Raw genomic sequence first — 24,890 nt, 5'->3', positions numbered from 1 at the left:
ACTGCCTTACCCAAACGTCTTCTCTTTGTGCTTTCTAATGGGATGGGGCCCTTTGCTCTCTCACTTTAGGAACTTGTTATCAGTACTGTCTGTATTATTTTGTATCCAAGGCATCTGCTTATGACTAGAAATTCAAAAGCATACGACAAACAAAGGACTGTGTGTACTCTGCCTATGATGTGACCTAAGAAACAACTATGGACTGGATTTCACTAAGTACATTGCTGAAATCCTTTCCAAAACAGCTTGGTAAACTTTATTGCCCTTCTCTTATTCTCAATTAATATGATCACAGCAGTTGATAAAGAAGGCCTATTTACAGGCTCTGCAGAGTTTCAGTTGCAACTGGCTGGGCTCCACATGTTTTTTTTATCCACCATCATTATGTTAGGAAAACATCCACACACAGCCCTCAGTCGCAGGAAAAAGCTCTTCCAATGAAGCGGGGATGTAGCCTCTGAGCAGAACCTTGGATCTGGACATTTGAACTTTGGGCTAGTTTGGCTGTGGATCCCAGGCATGCTGCCTGGTATACTTTCTGAAACAGAGTAAATTAAATCCTTAAATCCAAGCATCTTGGGACATCAGAGTAGCCTGGAAGAGATTCCCTGCAATCATGGTAGCCCAAGCATATATATGAATTATATTATCAGATTCTTGATTGATAGGATGAAATGTTAGTAGCTCAAGGAAGCAAGATGCTCAAAAGAAAATCAGTCTGTTGATTTCATCTTGTTTTTACTACAAAAGTGTATCTATCCATTAGAGAAAGAGTTCTGAATGAGCCTGATAAACAAACAGTAAGTATATTGAAGTTGTGCTTTGTGTGCCTCACATGCAGGACACTAATGGACACAGATATGCTCAATATTTTTGTTATAGATTCAGTGGAAGAGTTGCTTTCTTAATCAGTTCACTTAATTGCCTACTGTGCTTATCTGGTTTAAATGAACAACTTCGGTATGTTTTTGAGTGTTGAGTCTGGTCTTTTCTGTTAGTAGGTACTACTACTAGAAGAAATTAAATTACTGAAGAATTGCATCATTAAATTGAAAAATAAATTCAGACTTTCCTTGATATCAGAGTTAAATCAGCAGGGCAAAGATAACTGACTATTTCATGAGATCCAGTTATTTGTAATTTTAAACTACAGTTGGTTTAAAAAAATCACATCACAAATTCGTTACAGCAGAGACTGTGTTTGTCTGTTTCAGACTACATGCATGGCATTGGATAATCAATCAACAAGTATTAATTCAAATACATGCACCATCATATCTGTTCTATGGCTTAATCACCTCTGTATCCAGCCCTTGTTGCTGAACTTTGTTGCTCAGTCTTCTTCTTAAGACCTTCTGTCCTGAACGGCTTTCCAGTAATGCAGGGAGGACAAATAGCCTTTTACTAAGGTGTCCTCACATTTTGCATTTCAGGGTCTTGCTTCCAGCTTCGCTGAACATTAACTATGTAGGCTTAAGTGTCACATACTGAATGCCTGCCTTGAGCAATTTTTTAAACTGAGTTTCAGCCCAAATGGTTTCGCCATGTCAGAGAATGAAGTTAGGGGAAAATACAGTTTAGCCCCTACTCAACAGTTATCAGAACTAGGGCTGCCATGTTCTGTATCAGGCAGGCAATATTACTTGTCTTTGTTGTTGAGCTTGTACTTTTTTTTTTGGTCTGAGCTTGTGAAAATCCACTGATATTTAGATGCATTAGAAGGGACTGAAAGATTGCCCTTTGCATGTGTCTGGTTGAAATTTTGAAGAGTTTAATAGCTCAGATCCTTTAATAGCAAAGAACCTACTGTCACTAGGTGTGCTCAAGCCTAGTCAAACACTTCTAGTGTTACCTTCACTTGAATCTGTCCAAAAAGCAACTAAGCACACTCCAGCTCAGGAGGATGGAGGTAGAAGCTCAACTTTTTGTAACGGCTGCTCTGGATGCGATTTGTGCCGGAGCTCAGAGCTGCCTCTCCCATGTGTCGTGGGCCTCCACTGAGACCCAGGCATCCAAAGGAGGGAGCAATCTGATAGAAATTAGGGGAGAAGAAAACCGTAGCAGAGTGGATGAGAAGGATGGATTGCAATGAAGAGTGTGCCGAGACTGGGACAGGGTGAGGAGAGAGAGATGAAGGGATGGGAGTTGGATGCCAGTGCGCAAGTTCTGAGCGTGGGATTTCTGAGCCAGGAATTATTCATCTTTAGGCATCTTCATCATGCAGTGCCACAGGGCAGTGATTCCCAGGCATGCGCAGTGGCACCGTGCATGCCACAAGAGAGGTTAAAGTGCGTAGCAGCGGCAGGGGCAACCTGGACATTCCTCTCATGTGCCTTCCACAGCCAGCCTCAAGAACTGGGCAGAAGCGGAAGCCCTGTGGTACCAAGGGGTGCAATGCCTCCGTGCAAGGCACGGCAGCTATGACTGGGGCTGCTGCTAGCCCTTGCCAGGTGGGATCATCTCAAAGGTCTGTTTGGCATCACCGCTTTTAATCCAGAAAAAGAGTGATATCCAGCTATTAAGCTTGGGAATCACTGTCAAAGAGAGATATCCCAGCTTGCTCTAGAGCCAGGCCAACTGAGTCAGCACTCCACTTGGGATAATTAATCCTGAGGTAATACTCTTCTCATGCTTCCAGGACTCAAGCTTTTATATCTGCTTGCTGCTGTACCAGCTCATTCATAACTTAATTCCAGCTGTGATGCTGCAATACCTCTGTGGTCTCTGCTGAACTGCATCACCTCTCATTGCATTTGCTGCACAGAAACAAGTTTCTAAACCTTCCCATCATGAGGAAACTCCAGATAGACTGCCTGGAAATATCAAGTGCACTCTAGATGAAATTTGCACCCAGACTTGCACCAGGTTGAAATATTTTTCCAACTCTATTTCAGGGGTTAAGTGGGATGTTGTGATGCCTGAGCCTTCTGAATAGTGCTCAGTCTCAACCTGTCAGAATGATATCTCAAAATCCCACATCTTGCTTTTCAAGCTTCAGCTCAACAAGGCTGAATTTTGGACTGCTCTAGATGAGGAGCTGAATTGCTTTCAAGGGCCAGGTTTGCAAGTCCTTCACACATGGTGTTTTCCTGCTGCTCCCAGGGGGAGCTTTCAGGCTTTCTCCATCTGGTTCTTTTTACTCTGCCTGCTCTCCTCCTTCCTTGCCTGTTACTTCTGTACACCTTGCTGAGCGATATGAAGCACTCTTCCAATGAATAGTCAGAAATCCTAAGGCCTGTAACAGTGTCAGACAAGGATTCCTTTAGTTCCATTATACATTAATTTATGCATACTTACATAATAGGATCCCTTCAATCAGAAATCCCAGGGTGACTTCAAAAGCTCTTATCCTCATTTTGCAGACAGAGAAACTGAGGCAGAGAACAGTTAAAAGACTTGCTCCGGAACTTAGGGAGCAGCTGTCAGAAATAAAACCAACTCAGCCTGACTAGCAGTCCCTACTGTAATTCTTACTCCTCACTGCTGTCCAGCAAAACAAAGGGGGGGAGGGGGGGAAGCCCCAAAGCTTATTATTTACAGATGACAAGAACTAAGCATGAGTACTTCCTCACCTTGCCCTCTTTAATGACTAGACCTCTTGTGATGGGTTAGAGTAAGGAGTTAACAGTTATTTCCTAACTGCACACAAATTTGCTCTTTGAACCCAGCAGTTATGTAAACGTATCCAGTATAGTTTCTTTTACTAAAAAGGGTAACAATTTCAAATAAAGGCAAAATATCTGCCACATCTCATCTTTGCTTATGATCAACACATGACATTTTAGAAGGATGTGTCACAGTGTACTTATCATGTTACATAAACTGGGGGGATCAGAAAAGGGAAATTCCTTTACCCTGTGGTGCTTGATTTACATCTTGCATTTTCATCCATTGAAACCAAACTAGCATGACTGACAGTCACTTTCACAGTTTATTTTGTTAATTACTCTGGAAGCTCCAATGGCATTGATACAGGTAAGATTCTGTAACTTGCTATGAATTAGTTCACCAAGGCAGATTCTCAGTTTCTTGCAGTTTTGAGATACTGCTTCCTAGATGTTGTCTTTCCTGATCCATTCAACAAAACTTTCATGCCTGTTGCTCTCTTTTTCCAGCCTCTGGCCATCCTCACTGCTTCTTCTGTCACCTAGAGCTTGGCTCTGACCGGGAAGTGCCTTCCAGTTTTGTCCACCATGTGGATGTGGAATTTGACATGCCCACCACATCTGCATCCAAAGCCACTGTTCGATCCATCTCTGTTGAGGACAAGATTGATGTGAGGAAGTGGGTCAACTATTCAGCACACTACAGTTACAAGGTAAAATGAGCATCTAGCAATCACCATGGTTACTTTGCATACTTCATTTTCTTGAAAAGTGTGGGCAGACAAGTAAAATAACATGAGCAGATGAGGTATGAATTTGCTGCATGTCAGGCTCTGCGCAAGTAGCTACCCATGTACAACTTCTTGACTCATGACAAATAGGCAGTAGATTATCCCTCAGTGAAGATGGAATAAACTTGCTCACGGTTGCTTTGGGGGAAGAGCATAAACACAACAAGGTACTGGGGAGGAGCTGATAAACTACGAGTGTGAACAGGGAGTGTTGCTGGTCTTGATAGTAGCTGCAGTGGGAGTGCTGCAGTGGGAGTGCTACAGCAGACAAAAGGATTGCACTATTTCTGTACTTAAATATTTCTTTTTCCTGCCTGTCATAAGGAGAGGAGCAGATGGGAAAATGCACTATGTAATACCTGCCAAGAATCTCAGTATGCCAAAATTTGCTTGTTAGCTGATCACTCAGGGGAGAAACTGGCATTCTACCTGTCTTCTTTAAGAGAAATGATGAGAGATATTGAAAAGATTCCCATGGAAATTATTTTTAATAGTAATTGCAATTACATTTTTAGTAGTCTCTTAAATTCCCTGGAGACAGTGTTTGACCTTCCCTAGTATCCCTTTTAAGAATTAAATACCAGATTATCTCTGAATTTTTGAAGGTGTTGAAATTTTGAAAACAAATGTAGATATGCATTTTGTAAATGAATCTCTTTGCTTTATACCAGTCTTTGCAGAGTTTAAAACTGAGGCTTCTGCTGTCCCTTAGGAAACCACTTATCCTCTGCAAGTTTGGTTCTGGGTTTGGACTGGGTTGGATTCAAAATACCATTACCATCGTGGGGACGAATGAATATAAACTCATGTGAGACCTGTTCTCTTCGTGATATTGGCTCTTCTGGAAATGACTCCATGACACTATTAAATCATAAACCTGTTTGGATTGAACTGAAAAATCCTGTAGTAAATCAAATCCAGGTCTCCTTCCTCTATTTCTCTTCACAAGCCTTTCAGTTTACCAAGAGTTTCTTCATCTGAGCAGGACACAAACGAGCACTAAGGAAGACTTTTGATTCCTTTTTTCTCCCTTCTCATTACAGATGTTCTCCCTCTTTTTTCTCCTGCCAGGTAGAAATAGAGCAGAAAAAAAGCTTGAATGAGGATCTGAAGGGAGAAGATACTGAAAATCTCAATGAATGTGCCACACAGTGAAAGAAGATCAGTCTGCAAATCCTGAGAGGAGCCCTGGAGGAGGAATTAACAGCCCCAGAAGAAAGGAATTGCAGCATTTTGGTATCGTTCTTAAAAAGTATGGATTATTACTTTCAAAATAATGCTCCACAGAGTATTGAGTATTTTTGCTCATGATGATCCATACTTTGAAAAGAAGCTCACCAGTGGTTTGTTTGGAGTAGACCCATGGGCTTTTGCTGGAATGATTTAAGTACAGTTGGTGTACAGACAGACTGACTTGTATTACAGTCAAGCTTGCCTTCACTGACTCCTCACCGTGTAGGTTCTGCACTGAAATATGGTGTGGCCACCATCACAGCCAAATCAGAAAACAGCCTTCATCTCACTTGCAGTCTTGCCCTCCTATGTTAAGCATATGCTAAGATGGTTTGGTCATCGGCAGTTTCATTTCTTTCTGAACTGCCTAATAAAACCCAGCAAGCACTGAGTAAAAAATGATGCAGTGTCTCATTTTTGAAGTTGTCAACACAGTGAAAATCCTGACCATCATTCCGGAGAATCAATGAACTCTGCATCTCAAGCATAGTAAACGTCAAGCAGATGAATGACCAACAGTACAGCTGATCATCTAGCTGTTCTTCTGTTCACCCTTTCCTGTCTTGTCCTCTGAACTAGAACATGTCACAGTGCACCTTTGCATTTTGGGTCTGGACAAGTTACAAGAAAGATTCTGCAATTCTTAAAATTTTCATTTTTTTTAGTCTGGGCTGTTCTATTATCTTGACTGAACATAGTTATAGCTGCTAGTAACAGAGGATGTGGTTATAATAGAGATGATATAGAAGGGACATTACTAAGACTAGCCTAGAAAGATATTTAAGGAAGACATTCTTTTTTTTTATATGTTTTCTTGGATGGGTAATGTGGCTGATTATTGAAAAATGCCAGAACAATATTACTGTCTGTCCTTGCAACATAGTATTACTTTCATGTTCTATTTTGAACCTACAATACAAGTAATTTCTGTGCAACTATCTATAAAACATCCACTAACTTGCACTCAACTTTTTTTTTTCAGCACTAAAACTGTAGGCTGCCATTGTGGAGGTTTTTAGATCTCCACTTAGCCAAAAGTAACAGCAGGTCTTAAACCTTCATTAACAAAAATACAGAAGGCAAAAAAATCACTTATTCATATATATTATCATTCAGATAAAACTGTGTTCAAAATACCTAATTTTTGTAGTTGTTTTCATGACTTGCATAATATTTTGTCTCAAAGTAACTTTAAATAGAAAAAAGTAATTTATTAAACCATTTATCTTTTAAAAGGTTACTGCTGGCTTTAAAATCACATATTTGGAAGGCCCTGGCAATGTAATTTAACATCATAATGAATTAAAATGAAAACTTTTTATAGAAGTTTATAAAAGTATTTTACATTTCACATAAGAGATAATTAATTTTCACTTCTGATTCATCACTGCTTTCACTGTTTCATTTTTCACCATGAAAATCACTACAGTGGTTAAGGTCCCAAATAAAACATAAGATTAATTACACTGAGTCTAAAACCTGTAGTGGTAGACTTTAAAGCAAATTATAGGGAACATCTGAATGTCTTTCTATATGCACCTAAATTTCAGGCCTAGATCAACCCAGTGATATATATTTACCCAGCCATGCACCAGCAAAATCACACTGCTGTAAATTAGTCAAAGTCTCAGTCCTTCAAGGACTTCTTAATAGGCATGTACTATTGTATTGCAGGTAGTCTTACTGAAGCCCAGAGAACTTCTCTGAGCATGCCAATTAGGACTGAGTATTTGCAACATCTCTCTGTAAATGGGAGAATGATACTAATTTTTACAAAGCATTTTGAGATCAGCGGACAAAAACTACTGATAAAGTGTTAATTATTATTATTTATTAATTAATAATTTAAATAGGTCCTGAAATGTGTAACAGCAAAGATCTGAATTCATGCTCTCAGCTCTGTTACAGGCGGGCTATTATGAATTTCATGGCAACTCCTCTGTACAAAATTCACTTGTCTTCTCACTGTTCTTTCTTTTCATTAATTGTTTGCAGTACAAAATCATTCAAAGAACTTCTGGGTGTTCTTCATGTTTTTCTCTGCTGCTTTTATGGTACAGTTTCTGAGAAGGACGAGCAAGAAAATCAACAAAACAGACTTGAATGTGTTCTGAGATATTGCTGATGAAGTGTGAGCTTTGTGAAAGAAACAGTTAAGGAGATTTCCAGCTCTGATCTGCAGACCCAAAGGAGTTGGCTCACTCAGTGTTCAACTTTTTGCATATTTTCCTCCAGCCCTTGTAAACACAAATAACAGCAAATAAGCAAAAATACATTGTATTCCTTAAAGTGGGGAGAAAAATCAAACGATATCATTTCCCATCTCTGTTGAATTCTAAACCGTTCAGTCTCTACCATACTCCACCCACAGAATATTTCATGCCCAGCAAACTGAAGGATGAACATAAGGGATATTTCTGTGTTTGCTTTATTTCTCTAACTCTTCATCACTTTCTCTCTTTTTTTTTTTTAATTTGAAGTTTGTAAATGAAAATAAGAGCCTGACTCTAATCTCTCTTACCTGGTTGTAGAATAGAAGTATCTCTTCCAAGCCTAATGGGGCTATACAGGTAAAACTGGAAGAATGCCATGGCTTGTAAAAAAGCTATTTTAATCCATTTTGGTCTTTGGAGAATATCTTTCCAATGTTCCTGCCATTGAATTTTCAAGATTTTGGTATGATTCACCTTGGCCAGATTTTTCAAAAGATCTTATTTCCCATTGAGACACTAGAGTAAGTGGTTAGATTTTTTTCAAAAGAGCACTAAGCACCAAATTCTTTAGAAAATCTCTTGTTGAGTATGGCCACTGAATGCTTTCTTCCATCCAGCCCCATTTTGAGCACTGAGCATTTGAACACTGGGATCTCACTGCCCTTTTAGAGGGTCCCACTGTTCTTGCTTGATTAGACAGTGCCAACTTTTCAGTGTTAGACAATGTCTGTCACTGTATGAACTGTATGTGCATGAACCATATGCTCTTCATCCATAGGTAGTAATTTGGACAGATTGTTGATGGGAATGAGGGGAAGAGAACTGAGAGTTTTGTCAGTTTTAGAGTAGTGGAAAGGATTTAGATAAAAGATGTGCCTGTAGTAGGGATGATTTTATCTTGGGGAAGAATCTCTTTAACTACGTTGTTTAACACTCCTTTTGAGAAAGATATAATCACTGTTCTTTAGTTTATTTGAAAACTTTGTAGTACTCAAATACTTCATGCAGAAAATGTGCCTTCAAAGTATGCATACATTTATTCCCTGAAGCTATTCCCACTTTAAACCTTCTTTCTATTTCTCATTATGGTTTTATTTCATTTTTGTACTGTGGTAAGACTTGAGCTATTGCAGGGAATTTTACATAGAAAAATAAACAGTCTCATCACAAGGGGTAAAGATGAACATCATCTCTGGGCAGCTGAGCTTATTTGAGCGAACTCCTCTTACATTTATTAACTGTAGATACTCTGCTAGCAGAAAAAAATGGGCAAATTCAGCTGAGAAGTACTGTATCAGACCGATGATATTTGTGTCCTTTAAAACTGCTTTATTTAGAGTCAAAATTAGTCATCCCATGAAGGAGAGAGAGATTTTAGGTTCTTCATTGTAGGAGTTCCATAAGAAATTGCAGATATACTTTGCCTTTTCTGATGGGTTGCTGACTGACATATTTACTTGGCAAGACATCCAAGACCTGTTGGTCATCTGTGTTTCCAAGGTTGAAAAATTCCTTTCAGTAACTTGTTGGCTCATATTTTTAACTGTACTCATCTTTGGAACTGCTCAGTGTAAGAACCTGCCCTCTTCTGTCACTTAAATTAAACCTACATCATCAGCCTACATGCCAGCTGATAGCTGGCATACCTGTTCTTAGCCTTCTTTTCTGTTCAGCCATCTAACCATCCACCAATCCACCCATTCATCCGTTGTTACATCCTTCCCTCCCTCCTTCCATCTATACTTGCAATTCATTCTTTGCACTATTGACATTGATTGGTTTGATTATTATTTTGTAACATGTTCCTACCTTTTTTGTTTTGTAAAATAAGAAAGTCTATACACTGGGTAACTTTGTGAAGTGGTTTATTTTTTTTCAGTGGTTTATTTCAGCAGTTGAAGTGGGATGTCATTTTTTGTTTGAACTATGGGAAAACTTAAATAAATGTTAAGATGAAACAGAATATCCACATTTTCACTGTGAAATTGAAGTTGTATGTAGTACATGCTATGTATGCTGATCACTCAGTACTAACCCTCTAGAATTCAAAAGAGAAAAAGGAAGTGCTTTGAATGGTACATGGAAGGACATAAATTAGAAGTAATGGGATTATATACAGAACAGAGATTATTTCATCTGATCATCCAGACTCAAAGATGATCTGCAAGGATGTGAAGAAGGCCTAGAGCTTGAACCAGGTAACAGACATATGGACCAGTGCTGATATAATACAAAGAGAATCCTACATTTTGAGTGAAGCCATATTGAGAAAAGTACTTGAGAATTGACATTTTACTCCCTAATTTAGCAGTTGTTATCTCCTACTCAGTGAACCTCTTCTGTTCTCTAACCACTAAGGTCATGAATCCCTGAGAGGGCAATGTCCTCCTGTGATCAGAACATCTTTTTTTTTTTTGCAAAGCAAGAACGGAAGCACAAAGGAGATACTTAGTGGGAGTATTTGAGGCTATGGGTAAGGTCTAAACTATTTACAGAGTCCTGGGGTATTATTATTTGTATGCTTTCAAACTTGAATAAGCCATATATCATTTCATATATCTTTCCATTTCTCTCACAGTCACTGAGACCAGGTGCAATCTGCTGTTCTTTTCAGAAGCACTCCCTGAGTCAGCCTGAAGGGCTGGGTAATCTCATTACCCAAAGAAAATCAGATACCCATCATAAAGGTTGCTCAGATTAGTGCTGAGCGCTCAATATGTTCTCCCCAGTATGCCTCAGCAGTACTGACAGTTATTAAATCAATCATTTTACAGTATAAGAAAATGGAAGTACAGAAGGGTTGATTCCTCCTGATCGTTATTCAAACAGTAAATCAAGTCAGCCAGAAAAAAGAAAGAACGTTAAATAGGAAAGTTCAGTGGCTGCTAGCAATATCAGTTTATTTACATTATTTGATAGTATCAAAGTGGGAGGGTATGATTAAACTGACCATGATAGCTTTATAATATGCAAAAAAAGTTTAATAAAAGGAGAGTTACAGAAAAAGCAAAAAGTTTGAAACCAAGCAGTGGAAAGTTCCTTGGCAATAGTGCTGTCCTTCGAGACAAGCCAAAGTATCCCCCTACAAGAGATGGGCACATCAGAGTGCCAGCACGATGTGTACCCAAACAAAAGACATCACTAGAGTGAGATAGCAGAGTCTGGAGTGAAAAAGCACCACAATTTTCTTCCAATGCTCTTAGTTGCCATTTGCCTTACCACCTAATTCAGCTCTGTTGTAAATTTATGAATAGGACAAAAACTGCTGAAGGTTAGCTGAGGACAAGCAAAAGATCAGAGAAGCAGCCCATTGCCTCTTGTCCAGGAGCCTGCTGCAGCCCAGGTGTAGTCCTGTATTACAGCAGATGCATTTGAGCCATGAAGCACGCTTATCTCGGAAGAAAAATCCTGTCCTTATAGTCGCAGCATTAGAAGCCTAACAGCAACTGCCATATATAAACAAAGTACTTGGAGTAGTATTTTAAACACAAACTGCAAAAAGTGCTTTTCTCGACTCTGAATTGTGGAACAGCAAAGCCTGGTGGAGAGGGGTAATTCTACCATTGCCTGCAGCTGCACTTGGCAGATCCAAGCTGGTGCTCAGGGGTTAGGGCAGACTGTTCCTTCCCTCGTTCTGTTGTCTCCCAGTTGCAGCTGCCTCAGGGGCTGAAGATAAGCTGGGAGCAGTCAGCCTGTCTTAAAGAGCTTCTGAAGTGATAGGATGAATGCAGTGTGAATACAGCTGAAAGTAATTTTCTAAGGTGAGAACCTCTTTTGTAAAAGCTTTCCCATATGCAGAACAGCAAAGGAAACATCTGCTTTTCTGTATAGAAGCAGAGAAATTTATTAGGGCACAGCCAGTTCAGAAACTTTATTAACACAGCAAGCACTCATATTGAAAGGGAGTAAAAGGGGAAAACTTCATGTCAGCTTGCAGAAGCAGATAGAAATATACAGGAATTCTGTCTTCTGGTCAAGAGAAAGAAAAGCAAAACTGCAGACAACTATCAATTAAGAGACAAATAGAGCTCAACCACCTCTCCCCACCTGTCTTTGAATCAAAATCTTGTTTGAATTGGACTGCATCAGTCAGCAGGCTATTTTTTTTTTTTTTCCAAGCTGTTATCTACCCTTTGCACAGGAGGAAGAGATGTCCCTGGCAGTCGGGAAGTGACAGCTGGTGTGAGAGGAACAAACAGGGGAGTGAGGGTGGCCGAATAGGATATGCTGAAGTTACAATCTCAACAGAGAAAAATGTGTGTTACTATCTCATGAAGTCATGTGATGAGTCAGGAACTAGGCAAAATATGTGACTTGAGTCCCAGTCTACAAACACTGACCCTGGGAACACAGGAAAAAATAGACACTAAAAACATTAGTATGAATATTATGAAAAATTGGAATGTTTGTGAACAAATATAATTGGGTTTGGGACTGAATCACATTGTCAAAACCAGTTCTTAAATTGTACAGTGACAGAGGACGTAAAATATCTAGGATGATAAAAGTGTAATTTGAATGTGATATTTCTGCATGATAAGTTATGGATTTGTGGTATGGGTCCTATCTATAGAAGTGAATTGCAGATTCAAACAAGGAGTTTAGCTATGTGTTCACCCTCCACAGCTTCACTGGAGGCTAAGGGACTATTGCTCTCTAGTGGTCACTGGAAAGCACAGGGAGCTGAGATTGCCTATTTCCTGGACTACTGACCAGCTCCATAAGGCAAATCCAATGAAAAATAATTCTCACTGGTTTTCAGGGACTGTAAATCCAATGTAGAATTTGGCCCTTTGTGAGTCACTGACTATCATCTGGGCCCAAGATTTCAAAATGAGGTGTGAGAGCTGACTACCTCAATTTATTTTGTGCTTAGTCGAAAAAAAACCAACAGACAAAATTTTCAGTTGTGTTGACTATCCTCTTCATTTGAGTAGTCCACACCTACCTGTGCACAGCCACTCACAGAATCAGGCTGGACACTGAAAAGCACAGACTCTAGCAGCTATTACTCTAGCACCCTTAGCAGTAGCTACTTTTAAAGCTGTGGCCTATAATGACTCTGTAAAATGGGGGGGTAGTAAGAGTTGGTCATATCCAAAGACTGAGTTTAAATTTATGTTCATAAAGTGCTTTATGTGTCCCCCCAATAAAAAATGTTGGAAATGGATAAAGGATAACTATTAGCTACTGTCCGTTTAACATCAAAAGCATATGTGTGTGTTATACAGACATGCATAGAGGTATATGCATCATACAGTGAAAAGACCAGTAGGCTGAGCTTTTTCTTTCCTGACTATTCTTTTGAAATGCAGGCACCCCCCCCCCCCCCAAGAAGTACACCAGCGGAGCTAAGTCCGAGTCTGAGCAGCTAAGCTCAATATTCCCATCCTATGAATGCCCATACAGCCTCATTCGGGAACTACCAGAAGTCCCAGGCAGTTGCATAAATTTACATGAAAGACGCCCAGGAACACCTACAGTGCAGCTCCTGTGTATGCCTTAAACTACCTCATTCTTGGCAAGGTTAAATAGCCAAGTCCAACTTGGATTTTCAAGCTAAGCATTTTCCTACATATCTCTCTTGAGGGGCCTAATCGGCCATTGTGTTCAGAACATGCATCGTGGATTGTGTCCTTATAAATTTCCTCAGTGGTTAGAGCTCTGCACTGGAAGTAACAGAATGAGATTTGGCTCCCTTTTCTTCCTCATATGAGGCTACCCTGAGGGATGGGACAGCTGGCTCTCCACCTGCCAGAGGCAGAGACAATTCAAGAAAGAACAAGAGTGAGCAAAGGCTTCGAGAGTTTAGAGTACCAACTGGGTATGTCAACCCTTGACTGCAGTTTCTGCAGCTGTTGAGTAAATTATGGAAATAGTCCTTGGCGGAGGAACTAGAATCCAGATCTGCCCTCTGCCTCCAGACAAGTATCTTTTGCCACTGTGCTCACTGAACCTGGAATTCCTTCTGTACAGTGGAAGTACGTTATAGGAGAGGTATTTAGCACCACTGGAGGATCGTGCCTTGTCTATTCATTGAGAAACTAAGGAAGCAGAGGTGTTTAAATACACCTTCTGCTGTATTTCCTAAAAAGTAATTTGTTACAAAAAGTCTCCCTCCTGAGATAAAGTAATCCTTCTGTATTAGTGTCTGACAGTATAACCATATGCCTTCAAAATGAATCCCTTACAGTAGGGGGACAATTTGTTTTCCACCCACAAAAAGCACCTGAAAATCTGTTTCAGCCTGTCATAAAGTAATTTCTTACCTAATTTTTAGGTTTAATCAAAAGATGTACTGGTTATCTGTTTTCAGTGTATTTAACCAGTGAACATTTATTATGCATTATGAATACACTTTTGCAGTAGTCAGTCAACAGCCATTGCTGTCAATGAGGGTGCTACTGAATCATTTTAGCACAAAGAGGGAAGTTTAGAACACGTATTTCTGTTTTATTTTGTTTTCAGCTGGGGTTACTGTACCAGCACCCATAGGAGTTCTCCTGCCTCCTTCTTGTGGCTACGTTTTTTACTTTCAGCTTGGAAAAGACAATTGTGATGCAGCCACAGTAGGAGTTCATGACAGCTTCCTTCCCGATATAAGACTCCTCTCTAAGTTTGCTAGAAGAGCCTCTTAAATTGGGAATCTCCCATTAAAAAAAAAAAAAAAAAAAGCCTAATGGAAAGATTCTTTTTCCTTTTTATGTTTTACGTTTGTATTTTAACATGTTTGATAAAATCAGTGGTAATTCATGCTGCTTACATTTCCTAACTGATTCTGGATGTTTGGATTCAAGTCAGCCAAATGTAAGAGCTTCACACAGGAGTTATTTGTTATATGTTCCATGGTATGTGATATTTTCAAGTAGTGCTGGAAAGTCTAGGCTATCAACTTTGGAGTTAACTGCTCAGAACACATTGACCTCCAAAAACTCATACCCTATACATGTTAGGATATCACTTTGCCCTTTACTATCATCTTCCATTTAAGAATTACACAACCCTTTTCAAACATTAAGTTAAGCCCACAAGAGCTAACTGAAATAAAAGAGTGTACCTCCTGTACTGATAAGAAAGCCAAAACATAAGTCGCTACCTTGGAATGATAGAGCCCCAACTGAATGCAAATCTAATGGTCCTCCATTGTTTCCTAAATCCACAAGAATATCTTTTCCTGCCAAGGTCCTCAGCAGACTTAAAACATGTGTAGTGGTATTTACCTTGAATGTCTCTGCTCTGTGCCCTTATATTCTTCATTCCTTAGTAATTTACACTGATATCAACATAGAACATTGCCTGCTGCAAGATTTGTAAAGACATGTGAATTGTTTCTTGAAACCCATAACTGAACACTGGGCAGGGACCTGGATATTTGTAGCAGAGGTCTACAGTAAAGGAAAGAGAATGAGCTGCATAGCTTAAAGAATACTGCTGTTCTTCTTACTTTGTTAGGTCTAAAAGAAAGTGACCGCGGTTCTGCAACGCTATTACTTGGCCACATCATCCAGCTTCATCTCCAACTTCAGCTGGCTTTGGCAGCTGGAAAGGGGACTTGATTTGACCACTCACATATTTATGTAACTGTTGGGGTGATGTGGATAGAGACATTATCACTTTGGCTTTGAAGGTACTCTCATCTGCTTCACATTGATGATAACCATCAGCTTCTCCTTGGCAGCTGGCCAGTGAAAACACTCAAGGGAGCTGAACCTAGCCTATTGCAGGCTCTGCCAGGGGTTGGCTGCAGCAAGAGCTAGAACCATTTGGGAAAAATCATTCCTGCTTGGTACTTACAGACCATAACCCATAAAGGCAGCATCAGACCTCGGTTCCATAATCATTAATACTGCATCTGCATCTGGCCAGCTTACTTGGCAGAACAAATTCAGTCAGACTCAGGAGCAAGCACATAACTGCATTGGATTAGCCAGTATACACAATGCAATGTGTAGGTTGGCATGCATTATGTCACCAGGTTACCCAGATTGCAATGCATCCAGCCATCTGCTCACCCACCCTGGGTACTGGGAGAGACTGACTGTGTTGTATTATGGGGCTGCTTGCAGGGGCCAGCCTCTTGGTCCCGAGATTACCCAACATCCAGAGAAAACCTTGACAAAGCTCCATGCAGCTGCTAGGCCATCATTGCATCTTTCCCACATACTTACAAGGTGTTATTTCCCAGATATCACATCATCTGTACCCCATCACTTCCTTTAGCAATACCTTTAGCAAGCCAGTGTGTTGCAGCATGGATCAGAGCACAGTATCAGTCATTTCAGCATAAATGCACCTATCTGAAAACTCTATAAAATGGAAACATTGTTTTCTGCTCACCAGGTGCTCTGCCCATATCATAAGATAGACTGCAAGGAAAATTGCAGGTTCAGTGGGTGTGATGGGATGCCTTGCTAGAAACGTTTTCTTTTAATAGAGACACAGACATGCTGACTACTAATCTGCCTAGGGTCTGTGTCTGGGAGAAATGAGATGGCTGATGACAGTGGGTCATACTGCAAATATGAGAAGATTCGTAGTGGAGGATGATGCTTAAGATGGAAAAACAATCTTGCATCTAAAGTAGCAAGGCAGGGACGAGGAACAAACAGCTGAGGGAAAATGTGACCTCAGATCTGAGTGCAGCTTCACATTTCTGCTCCTTTTACATAAGATGTTTTCAGCCATCAGAATCCTCATATGCACAAGACCCACAGGTCACACATCATTTAGCATGGAGACTCAAGCAGAAAGGAGCTCTGGGAACAGGTCACAGGTTAGAAACAACAATTGCCTAGGGTCCTGCAGCTCCATTACAGGATGGGGTTGGGCTGGCTCATTCCCACTGTTTTCCTTTCTCTCAAAGCCAGGGATTCTGATTACCCAGCACTCCTCACACCAGTACAGCTTTGCCAGTTAGATAATTAGCCCCAGCATGGGAACTGCACATTAACTGCTCAGGAGCCATAGGCTGGTCACTACTGAGTTCAGATCTTTCTGCCTTTCTAAGACATTGTATGAGAGAACTGGGCTGTGTATATGGAGACATATTCTGGAGGGAGTGATAATCTTGGCAAATCAGAGCCCAAGATAACCATAATGGAGCACAACAGAAAAAACAACAGACTGCAGTGTCAAGAGCAGTACTCACAAAGGTGTTTGCTAGCACAGGAAATTAACAATCAATTAAATATGAATTATAATAGACCATCAGCTGTAGCCTACATCTAGCCTACATGCTGCCAGGACAGCAATGCCCAGTGACACACAGTAAGCAGTGGAGGAAAATCAAGAAGGATGTTAAAGTGAAGATATTGGTTACCTTTAGTAAGCAGGTGAGAGCCTAGTTTCATCAGTGGGGTTTCATCAGCAGGGTCTGCAGAGTAAGCCATGGTGGCATTTGCCTTTGCAGCTCCTTTGCATGTCTGTGGGAGGTCTGGTTGCACTGACACCATAGCCAAGCTTTATGGCTCTGCAAACACCCTGAAGTCAAGAGGATCTCCTCTGACCCGCCAGCGTCATGCTCACTGTTCCTCTCTAGAAAGACTGAACACAGCCAAAACTGAACTGAATTAATTTGTTTTGCACAAATTCCACCTGATCTTGCGAAAAACAACCCTGGGACTCATCTAGGAAAGAAAAAATCCCAAAGACTTGTCTTGACTGCCTGATGCCTGGTCCCAGATGGGACATATGATCACCTCCGGATAGGCTGTAAAGTGTGGGGCACAGCCATATATTTTCCAGGAAAGCCGTAGTCTGTTTGCCCTTAAAGGAAGGGATACTCAGCAAGTCAGAAACTTGCATGGTCTGCAAGGCCACTCACGCACAGCACAACAGACACAACTGAAGTACACGCTAGGTGAGATGCAGTGGGCATTCAAAGTGGAGCAAAGCTGCTTTGCCCAAAAGCATTTTTAGTCTATGGGCACTGAACATGTGACCATCAGACAAACTAAATTGTAAAATGTACAGCAGCACATCACTGCTTAGCAGTAAAGGTAGTTAACCCCCTCCACACACACACTCTCTCTCTCTCCCAAATGAATCACAGGGTATCATGTAGACTGCCTAGCACCATACCATAGTTCTATGCTGCCCATTTGTATTCTGGCATACTCTAAGGAAACTACTTTATCATAAATCACCACATGGAGTTAGCCTGAGGTGTTTAATGCTTGCAAAGTCATGCTATAGATTACTCTATGCAAACTTTTCTCTATGGATATTTCACACTGATGCCTATAAAAGTCAGGAATAACTTTGCTGAAGTAAATTCAGTTTTACTGTAGATACCTGCACTTCATAACTGTTAGCTGGAATATATGGTATCAGTCAGGAAAAACATTTATCAGCATGCTAAATAAAGCTTTGATAATGTCAGGTGTTGTGTTTGTTTTTTAAATTGTTTTTAAGTTAAGATTTTTTGTTACCTGTGTTCTTTGTTGTTAGGCTTCATGGATCAGAGCCAGCACTGTTTTTGTTGTTGTCAGAACCTCATCGCAGTTGAGCAGCTGTGATTCATAACAGTTGCAGTTCAAGTGATTAATCTTACCATTTAAAAAGCACTTAAGCTAGATAGTACTGACAGAACATGTAACTTGAAGGCAGTCCTTTAGCTCACACCTTTGCTTATAAGCTCTAGCCTTCAGAATTTTAGGGACTTTTTTCAGCTATTTAAGAGTTACACACTTTGCATTCAAATTATGATTCACTCATTCTGTAGAAACCTAGACAGTGTGCCCAACATGTATACACATGCAAACAATAAAGAGCTGGTCTCTGCTCTAAGACCAGTAAACTTCCCATTACAAATGTTATAGCTTGCAAACAGCAAGTGGGGTGTGCATTTTAGTAATGGCCAATTCTTCAATAAAAGGAATCCTAAAGACTTTTCTACATGACAAAGCATTTGGCAACAATGTTATTTTGAAGCATTTCCTCCTCTGGTCACTTATTTCTACTCCTGCCAGCTCCCTCAGTAACACTCACCCCTCTTTTGTGGGATTGCCCTATGAACCAGATCAGGAAACTGATCCAGGTTAAAATTTAGCCAGCAAAGAAAAAAAAAACAGCACAGCAAGGAACTGGCACAACTGCAAAAGCAGAGTAGTGTGGCACAGGGCTGGAACCAGCAAACAGTGGCATTGGAAGGAAGCATGAATATCTGGAATCCACATTATCACTGAACACCGTGCTCTTGGAAACAAGGGAGTCAGTGTCTCAGTTAAGTTTTGCCTTTACAAACTTCTGTCAACATAGTTTGGTCAACCAGGGATGTGAAGGGGACAACCTCTGATATACAAATCTATGCTAGCAGAAACCACTGCTGAAGTGTAAATCCACCCTATGGCAACAGCCTGGAAAAGAGCTTGTTGCCTCCTCCAGCTGTAACTGGTCAGCCTGCTAAAAACAACTGTTAAAGTCCAGTTGTGTGGAATGCACAGGTGAAGTGATTTAGATGGAGGCTACAGAGAGCCTCCCTAAGTAGAGGAGGAGGTAAGACTAGTCTTAGAAAAAGCAACGGTTTTGCAGAATGTGATACAGAGTCTGTGCTAAAACAGAGAAGAAGCTGTGGCTCTGTTAGAGGGGAAGTCATAATGTTGAGAAGAGGAGATCTAGCAACTAGATAGTGGCAACTTTAGAAGGAGATCTTTGGGGTGTACAGACTTTTGGATTTTGTGGTATGGTTCCTTAAACAGTCTTTAAAGCCTGAGAAGTGAAGTCCAGATTTTTGCAGAGAGAAGGGGTTAGAGCACCAGAAGAACTGGTCATCTGCTAGCAGAATCCTTTGTGAAGATGCAACTTCTAATGTATTTTGTTTGGAGGAGGGAAGGTAGCTTTCTAGTACTGATTTTAAAAAATGTATTTTTAAAATTATATATAATATGATGTGCATGCTGCTGCATGTCAGATGTGTAACTCATCATTCTCCTGGGAAATTGTCAGTTCAGAGAGTGGGGCAGAAAGCTTACATTAGCAAACTAATGTTGCAGTAATAAGTCACTTTCTTGCTCCACTGAGAGCAGGAGATGCTTCTGGTACTAACAGAACAGAATCATCCAGGGCACTGAATGTAGACTGTGTACCTCTGAGAGCATGGTATTGCCTATAAAAGATGATCTGCGTATCTTTGTCCTAAATGTTTGCAGAGGTTGATTGTTGATCATACCTAGGATTGAGTTTGGGACTTTTTTCTTTTAATGTATGTCCTCACCCAGCACACCAAGGATTGTTTTTTGATCTACGGCACTAACATGCTTTTCCCTGCGCTATTCCATCTTTGGCACTATTCCTGCAGTGAAGGAGGGAGATGACCCAAATGTTGTCATCTTCCTACTGGGTATAAAGTGATAGAATGTGCATCATTATGGAGTTCAAGTCTAGACAGTACAGTGTCCAGTCAACACTAGAACTTGCGCTACTACTAAATCTGGCAAAATCATTCTGACTTGGCAATGACAGAAACCTTAAGGAGAAAGAAGACAGGATAACACACAAACTTAATATGATCTACTCCTGACTGGCAAACAAAACAGAATGCTAGTGGATAAACACAGTTAATTTTAGCGGTTATGCTGTCTGTAAGTTTATGTATACTAGCGCTATCCAGATTATCAGCATTCCTGCTGTACCATATGTATGCACATGTATTATTATAGTCTAACAGAACTGCTAAATGAAATAGAATCCACCACCATGAGTACAACAGGACAGCTGTGGATGCTGGGGAAGCATGGAGGTGAACATACTTCAGAAAGTGACTAACTTACTTGTTCTCCCTAAGTAGCAAATCTTATTGCCACTAGATTAGCCAGAGTGCTGCCTGACTCAGTGGGGTGTTTCTTATGAGGCCTTGATTTTGATCATAGCAACATTCCTTTAGAGGTGAAGTACTCGGGAGTTGCCAGTGCCACAGGTTTCCTTGATATCATTGGTGTCTGAGAAACTGTGACAGGGTTATGCGCACAGGTCTAACTTGGGAGCCTAGTCTACTCAACTGTGTACCTGCTCCAGAAAGGAGTATGATACCTCACTGAATCATTACTGCTACCATGTCCACCTGTAAATTTTTGAATAACTCAGTGAGCCACTCTCAAAACCAGGGTGGGTTTGGGTCTATCTAGGAAAGGGAACTGTAGCTTTCCAGTGCCTCATCTTCAAAAGAGGAAGGGTACGAACAGCAATATGATTCATTCCTGGTGGCATACCAGTCACTGCCAGTTGCTTCAGCAGCATGAGAGAAAGAGCGTGAGTGAGAAAACTAACTATATGTGAACTCAGACTGTCCCAGTTGTGAGAAAATAAATGTAACTTCACTGAAACATCATCTTCAAGTTTTGAGTAACTATTTGTGTAACTACTTTAGCTGTGGAAAATGCAGCTTTGGCTGTGAGTGTTAGACAATTTACAACCCCAATTTACAAACTGTCTATGCGAGATCATTTTTGATGTCTCTAAGTAGGCAGTAAAGTATTACTAGTATTTCAGTCCCTGTAGCTCATTCATGGTTTAGCTAATGTTAGATCATGAATTATGGCTGCTGAGGAAGCAGAACCCTTTAAATCCTGTTACTTCTGCCATGGGAGTGGAAAGGCCCAGCAAAAAGGTGGAGTAGACAGCTGAGAAAGGCTGAATATGAGACTGCTAGCAGAGTTTATGAAGTTTTACCTATTTTTCTGCCAGGGCTCCAGCAGTATACACAATGAAGAGTGGGTTCATCAGCTGGCCCACTGTAAATCAGTCATGTCCCTATACAAAGTCTGCATTTCAGATGGGAGAGGAGGCATTCATTACTATAGAATCGAAGGACTTAGAAGAATAGGATGGCAGGGGAAGGTCTTTGTATCGGCCAACACATTCGCTCCTATTGAAAGATACCAAACAGGAGTTCTCAGACTTGCTACTTGATGGGTGGACCTTAGGTTGAAGGTAACATAAATCTAGTCTGTAGCACAGTCTTCAAGCTGAAGAGATGTAACATGCTATGCTCTGTGTGTGGAGAGTCAGAATTCAGCATTACTTTTAGTTTATGTTTGAGTGAAATTTATACAGGTGACATATTGGTGATGATCTAGGGGATGAGTTGGATTCAAAATTTGCACTAAGAAGGACTGAGTGAAGATGGCAGTGGTGAACCTAATTTTGACTTAACAGCATTCATGGTTGAGAGGATTTTCCTGCATTATATGTCTTGCAGGTTGCTGTGGAGAAGAGGGATAAGGAGAGGGAATGGAGAAGGAAGAAGAGGCAATAAAGAGAGGGAAAAGGGAAGTTAAGCCAACAGGCATGGCTCTGACAACTCCTCATGCAGCTGGGAGATCCTGTGGCCACAGACTCTGTCACGATCAGCTAAAGGAAGCAGTCCTGCCCATCACAAGATTGCCTGTGGGCCACAGTGAGTCCTTGATGGAGGATACTGCTGATTTCCTTGATGTTGCCTTCTCTCTTCCTGGGCAGCTGTAGCCTAGGTTTCCTATCACCAGCCTAGAGAGCGTTACAGGGCCTGGAAGCACCTTGGGGCCTGTGGCTGACAGAAATAGGCCTTAGGCCTCCGGGTCCTTTGTTTAACTGCCTGTGGCTGAAGGCACAAGCACCCACGGGGCCAGGCTGAGTGCAAGACGTGTCCTTAGGGGGCAGGGAGAGCCGTTTCTGGCCCGAAATGCTAGGCGGGGGGGTTCTGCTGCTGTTAGATTATCAGGGAGCAGACTGCTCCGACAAATATAGTCGGAGTGGCTCAAGCCCTGCTGTGCCTGGCTGGCGGGGGCTGCTGGGTCACGACCGGCAGATAGCGCCAGCTCGGCTGGAGTCGCCCCCCCCACACCCGGCGTAACGGCTGCCGGGAGCATCGCAGCAGCCCCCGGGACCCGGCCCGCTGGGGGCCGCCCCGCCCGGCGCGGTGACATCACGCGGCGAGGGGCGGTGCCTCGGCACACCGCCCCGGCACGCCTCGCTCCCCCCGCCTCTAGCCGGGGAGGCGTCAACGCAGGGACTTCCGCCTCGGTAAGCCTGGCGGTGGCGGGAACGCGGTGCGCGACCTTCCGCGGGACTTCCGCCTCAGTAAGTGTCATGGCGGCGGGGCGGGCGCCTCACGTGACACGCTCGCAGCGGCGCGCTCTCGCGCAGGCTCTCGCGGTGCCTCGCTGCTTCCCCCCCCCCCCGCCCGCGTCCCCCTCTCGCCCTGGCCGCTCGCGCAGCTGCTCGGCTCTCGCTATATAAAGGGGCGAAGCGGGCAGAGCGGGCGGCTGGCGGCGGCGGCTGCAGCCCCAGGGCCGGCGAGAGAGGCCGGGCCAGGCCGCGGGGCTGCCCGTGAGCCGGGGCGGGACGCGCGCGGTTTCGGGGGGACGCAGCCGGGCAGGTTTATTGTTTTAGGGGTGACTCCCCCCGCGGTTGGGGGCGTCCCGGGGGGCTCGGGACATGGCGAGCTCGGCTAACACAAACCCCGTGGTAAGGACCGGGTCGGGGGGCGAGGGGGGCCCAGGGGCAGCGCAGGCAGCGGGGGCCGGCAGGGCTCGCTGCCCCCTCCCCCGCTCTGCTTCCCGCCCGCCGCCGCCTCGGACAGTCCCGTCTCTTTCTCTCTCTCTCTCTCTCTCTCTCTCTTTCTCCCCCCGGCGGGAAGGGGCAGCCCGGCGGGGGCGGCGGGGGGCGCGGCGGCGAGCCCACTTGTGGCGCCCGGCGCTGGCCGCCCCGGCGGCGGCGAGCAGAGAGCGGAGCCGCGGCGGGCGGGAGCGGGCGGCGGCGGCGCCGAGGGGCGCGGGGCGGCGGCGGCCGGGCGCGGAGCCCCGCGGGGAGGCCGGGGCCGGCGGCGGGGGGCGCGGGAGGGAGCCGCCGCGACGGGGACGGGGGCGAGAGCGGAGCGAGGCGCCGGGCCGCCGCCGGCCGCCGCCGTCCCGGCGCGCGGGGAAGCGGCGCTCGGGCGGGTTTCGGTGTTGCGGTGTCCGTGAGGCGAAACCCGCCCGAGCTCTGCTGGAGCCATTTTATGTTGCTTTATAACGAGGCGACGATGGTTGAAAAGCACTTATCCCAGCCCTGCAGAATCGGCTAAGCGAGGCGAAAGCCCTTAACTTTTCTCCAGCGAGCGAGGAAGTATTTATTTAAGAAACAAAAACAAGACTCTTACCCCCCCTGTCCTTTCTTGTGCTTTCTGCACCTTCTGGGGTGGCTTGCTGTTTTGCTGGTATTCACATAGGTTTGCAATAAGCAGTCACACAAACCTGCGCAGCCACCGAGCCCCACCGATCGCTTCGTGCCTTTTTCCCCTTTTCTACGCCAAAACCGGCCCCGAGCGCACCCCCGCAACGCCGAGACAAACCGGGAGGGGAATCCGGGCGGGCTTGGCCCCTGGCTGGTGGCGCGGGATCCATCATGGCCGCCCTGCCTTTCTGCCTGCCTGCGCCTTGTGTTCCTCCTCCCTGCGGCTGCCCTGTTTATATAGAGCTATTGCCGCTCTCTAATATAGACTCTGCCTGGATGGGAAGGTGCTTTCCAGCCCCACGTCACCGCCTCTCCATTTAAACACCACATCAGCCTTTAAATAGGGAGAGAGCCGCGGAGAGCGGGCTGGGAGGTGCATGCATCAGAGGCAGAGGCTGAGACAGTCTTTTTGTCACTCGGATCCTGCTCCGGGTTTAGCTGGGTTTGCTTTTGCGCCGGGCTGTGGCTCTTTCATCCCGGTCGCTGGAGCTAGCGGGCTGTAGAGCAGTTGGGCTTTCTGTCGGTTTGAGTGGGGGGGATGCTCTCCTGACTGGCGGTCGCTGGTGTAAATGGACTTTCCCCTGTATTTATGCATTGCACAAAGGGAGAGAGTTTCCACCCTTTCCCATGTTGTGATGAAAGCGGGTTTTTTTGTTTGTTTTGTTTTGTTTTTGTCCTTAGCTAGTGCAGAGTCCTGTGTGCCCGTAAGCTTTTCAAAATAGTTTTTCTGCTGGGTAGCAAAGAGAAAACTAAATGATTCGGATCTGATATGTCAAAAAGAGATGTGGTGCTTATTTTAGGCACTTTGCCAAGGTCCGAGTGTGGTCTGACAGCAGCTCTGGAGCTAAAAACATCAT

The 24,890-nt window shown here is 43.3% G+C and overlaps 2 protein-coding genes across 4 annotated transcripts in view; both read left to right on the top strand.

The window, feature by feature from the left end:
• STON2 (stonin 2) overlaps positions 1 to 9,693 on the top strand; it is a 63,439-nt gene extending 53,746 nt beyond the window's left edge. For both annotated transcript variants that reach the window (XM_067296885.1, XM_067296887.1), the window contains 2 exons: positions 4,116 to 4,318; positions 5,468 to 9,693. In XM_067296885.1, the coding sequence (XP_067152986.1) occupies positions 4,116 to 4,318; positions 5,468 to 5,551 (287 nt within the window). In that variant the 3' untranslated portion in view covers positions 5,552 to 9,693. The remainder of the gene's footprint in view (positions 1 to 4,115; positions 4,319 to 5,467) is intronic.
• A 13,316-nt stretch (positions 9,694 to 23,009) lies between these two features.
• Positions 23,010 to 24,890, top strand: part of GTF2A1 (general transcription factor IIA subunit 1) — a 30,452-nt gene continuing 28,571 nt past the window's right edge. The window contains exon 1 of one of the 2 annotated variants that reach the window (XM_067296888.1): positions 23,010 to 23,286. In XM_067296888.1, coding sequence (XP_067152989.1) covers positions 23,257 to 23,286 — 30 coding nt within the window. In that variant the 5' untranslated portion in view covers positions 23,010 to 23,256. The remainder of the gene's footprint in view (positions 23,287 to 24,890) is intronic. The other variant, XM_067296889.1, reaches the window with a different exon arrangement.

The sequence above is a fragment of the Apteryx mantelli genome, chromosome 4 (genome assembly GCF_036417845.1).
Source record: "Apteryx mantelli isolate bAptMan1 chromosome 4, bAptMan1.hap1, whole genome shotgun sequence".
Lineage (NCBI taxonomy): Eukaryota > Metazoa > Chordata > Aves > Apterygiformes > Apterygidae > Apteryx > Apteryx mantelli.
The sequence above is the reverse complement of the archived record's forward strand: the minus strand, read 5'-3'. Positions and strand labels throughout refer to the sequence as shown.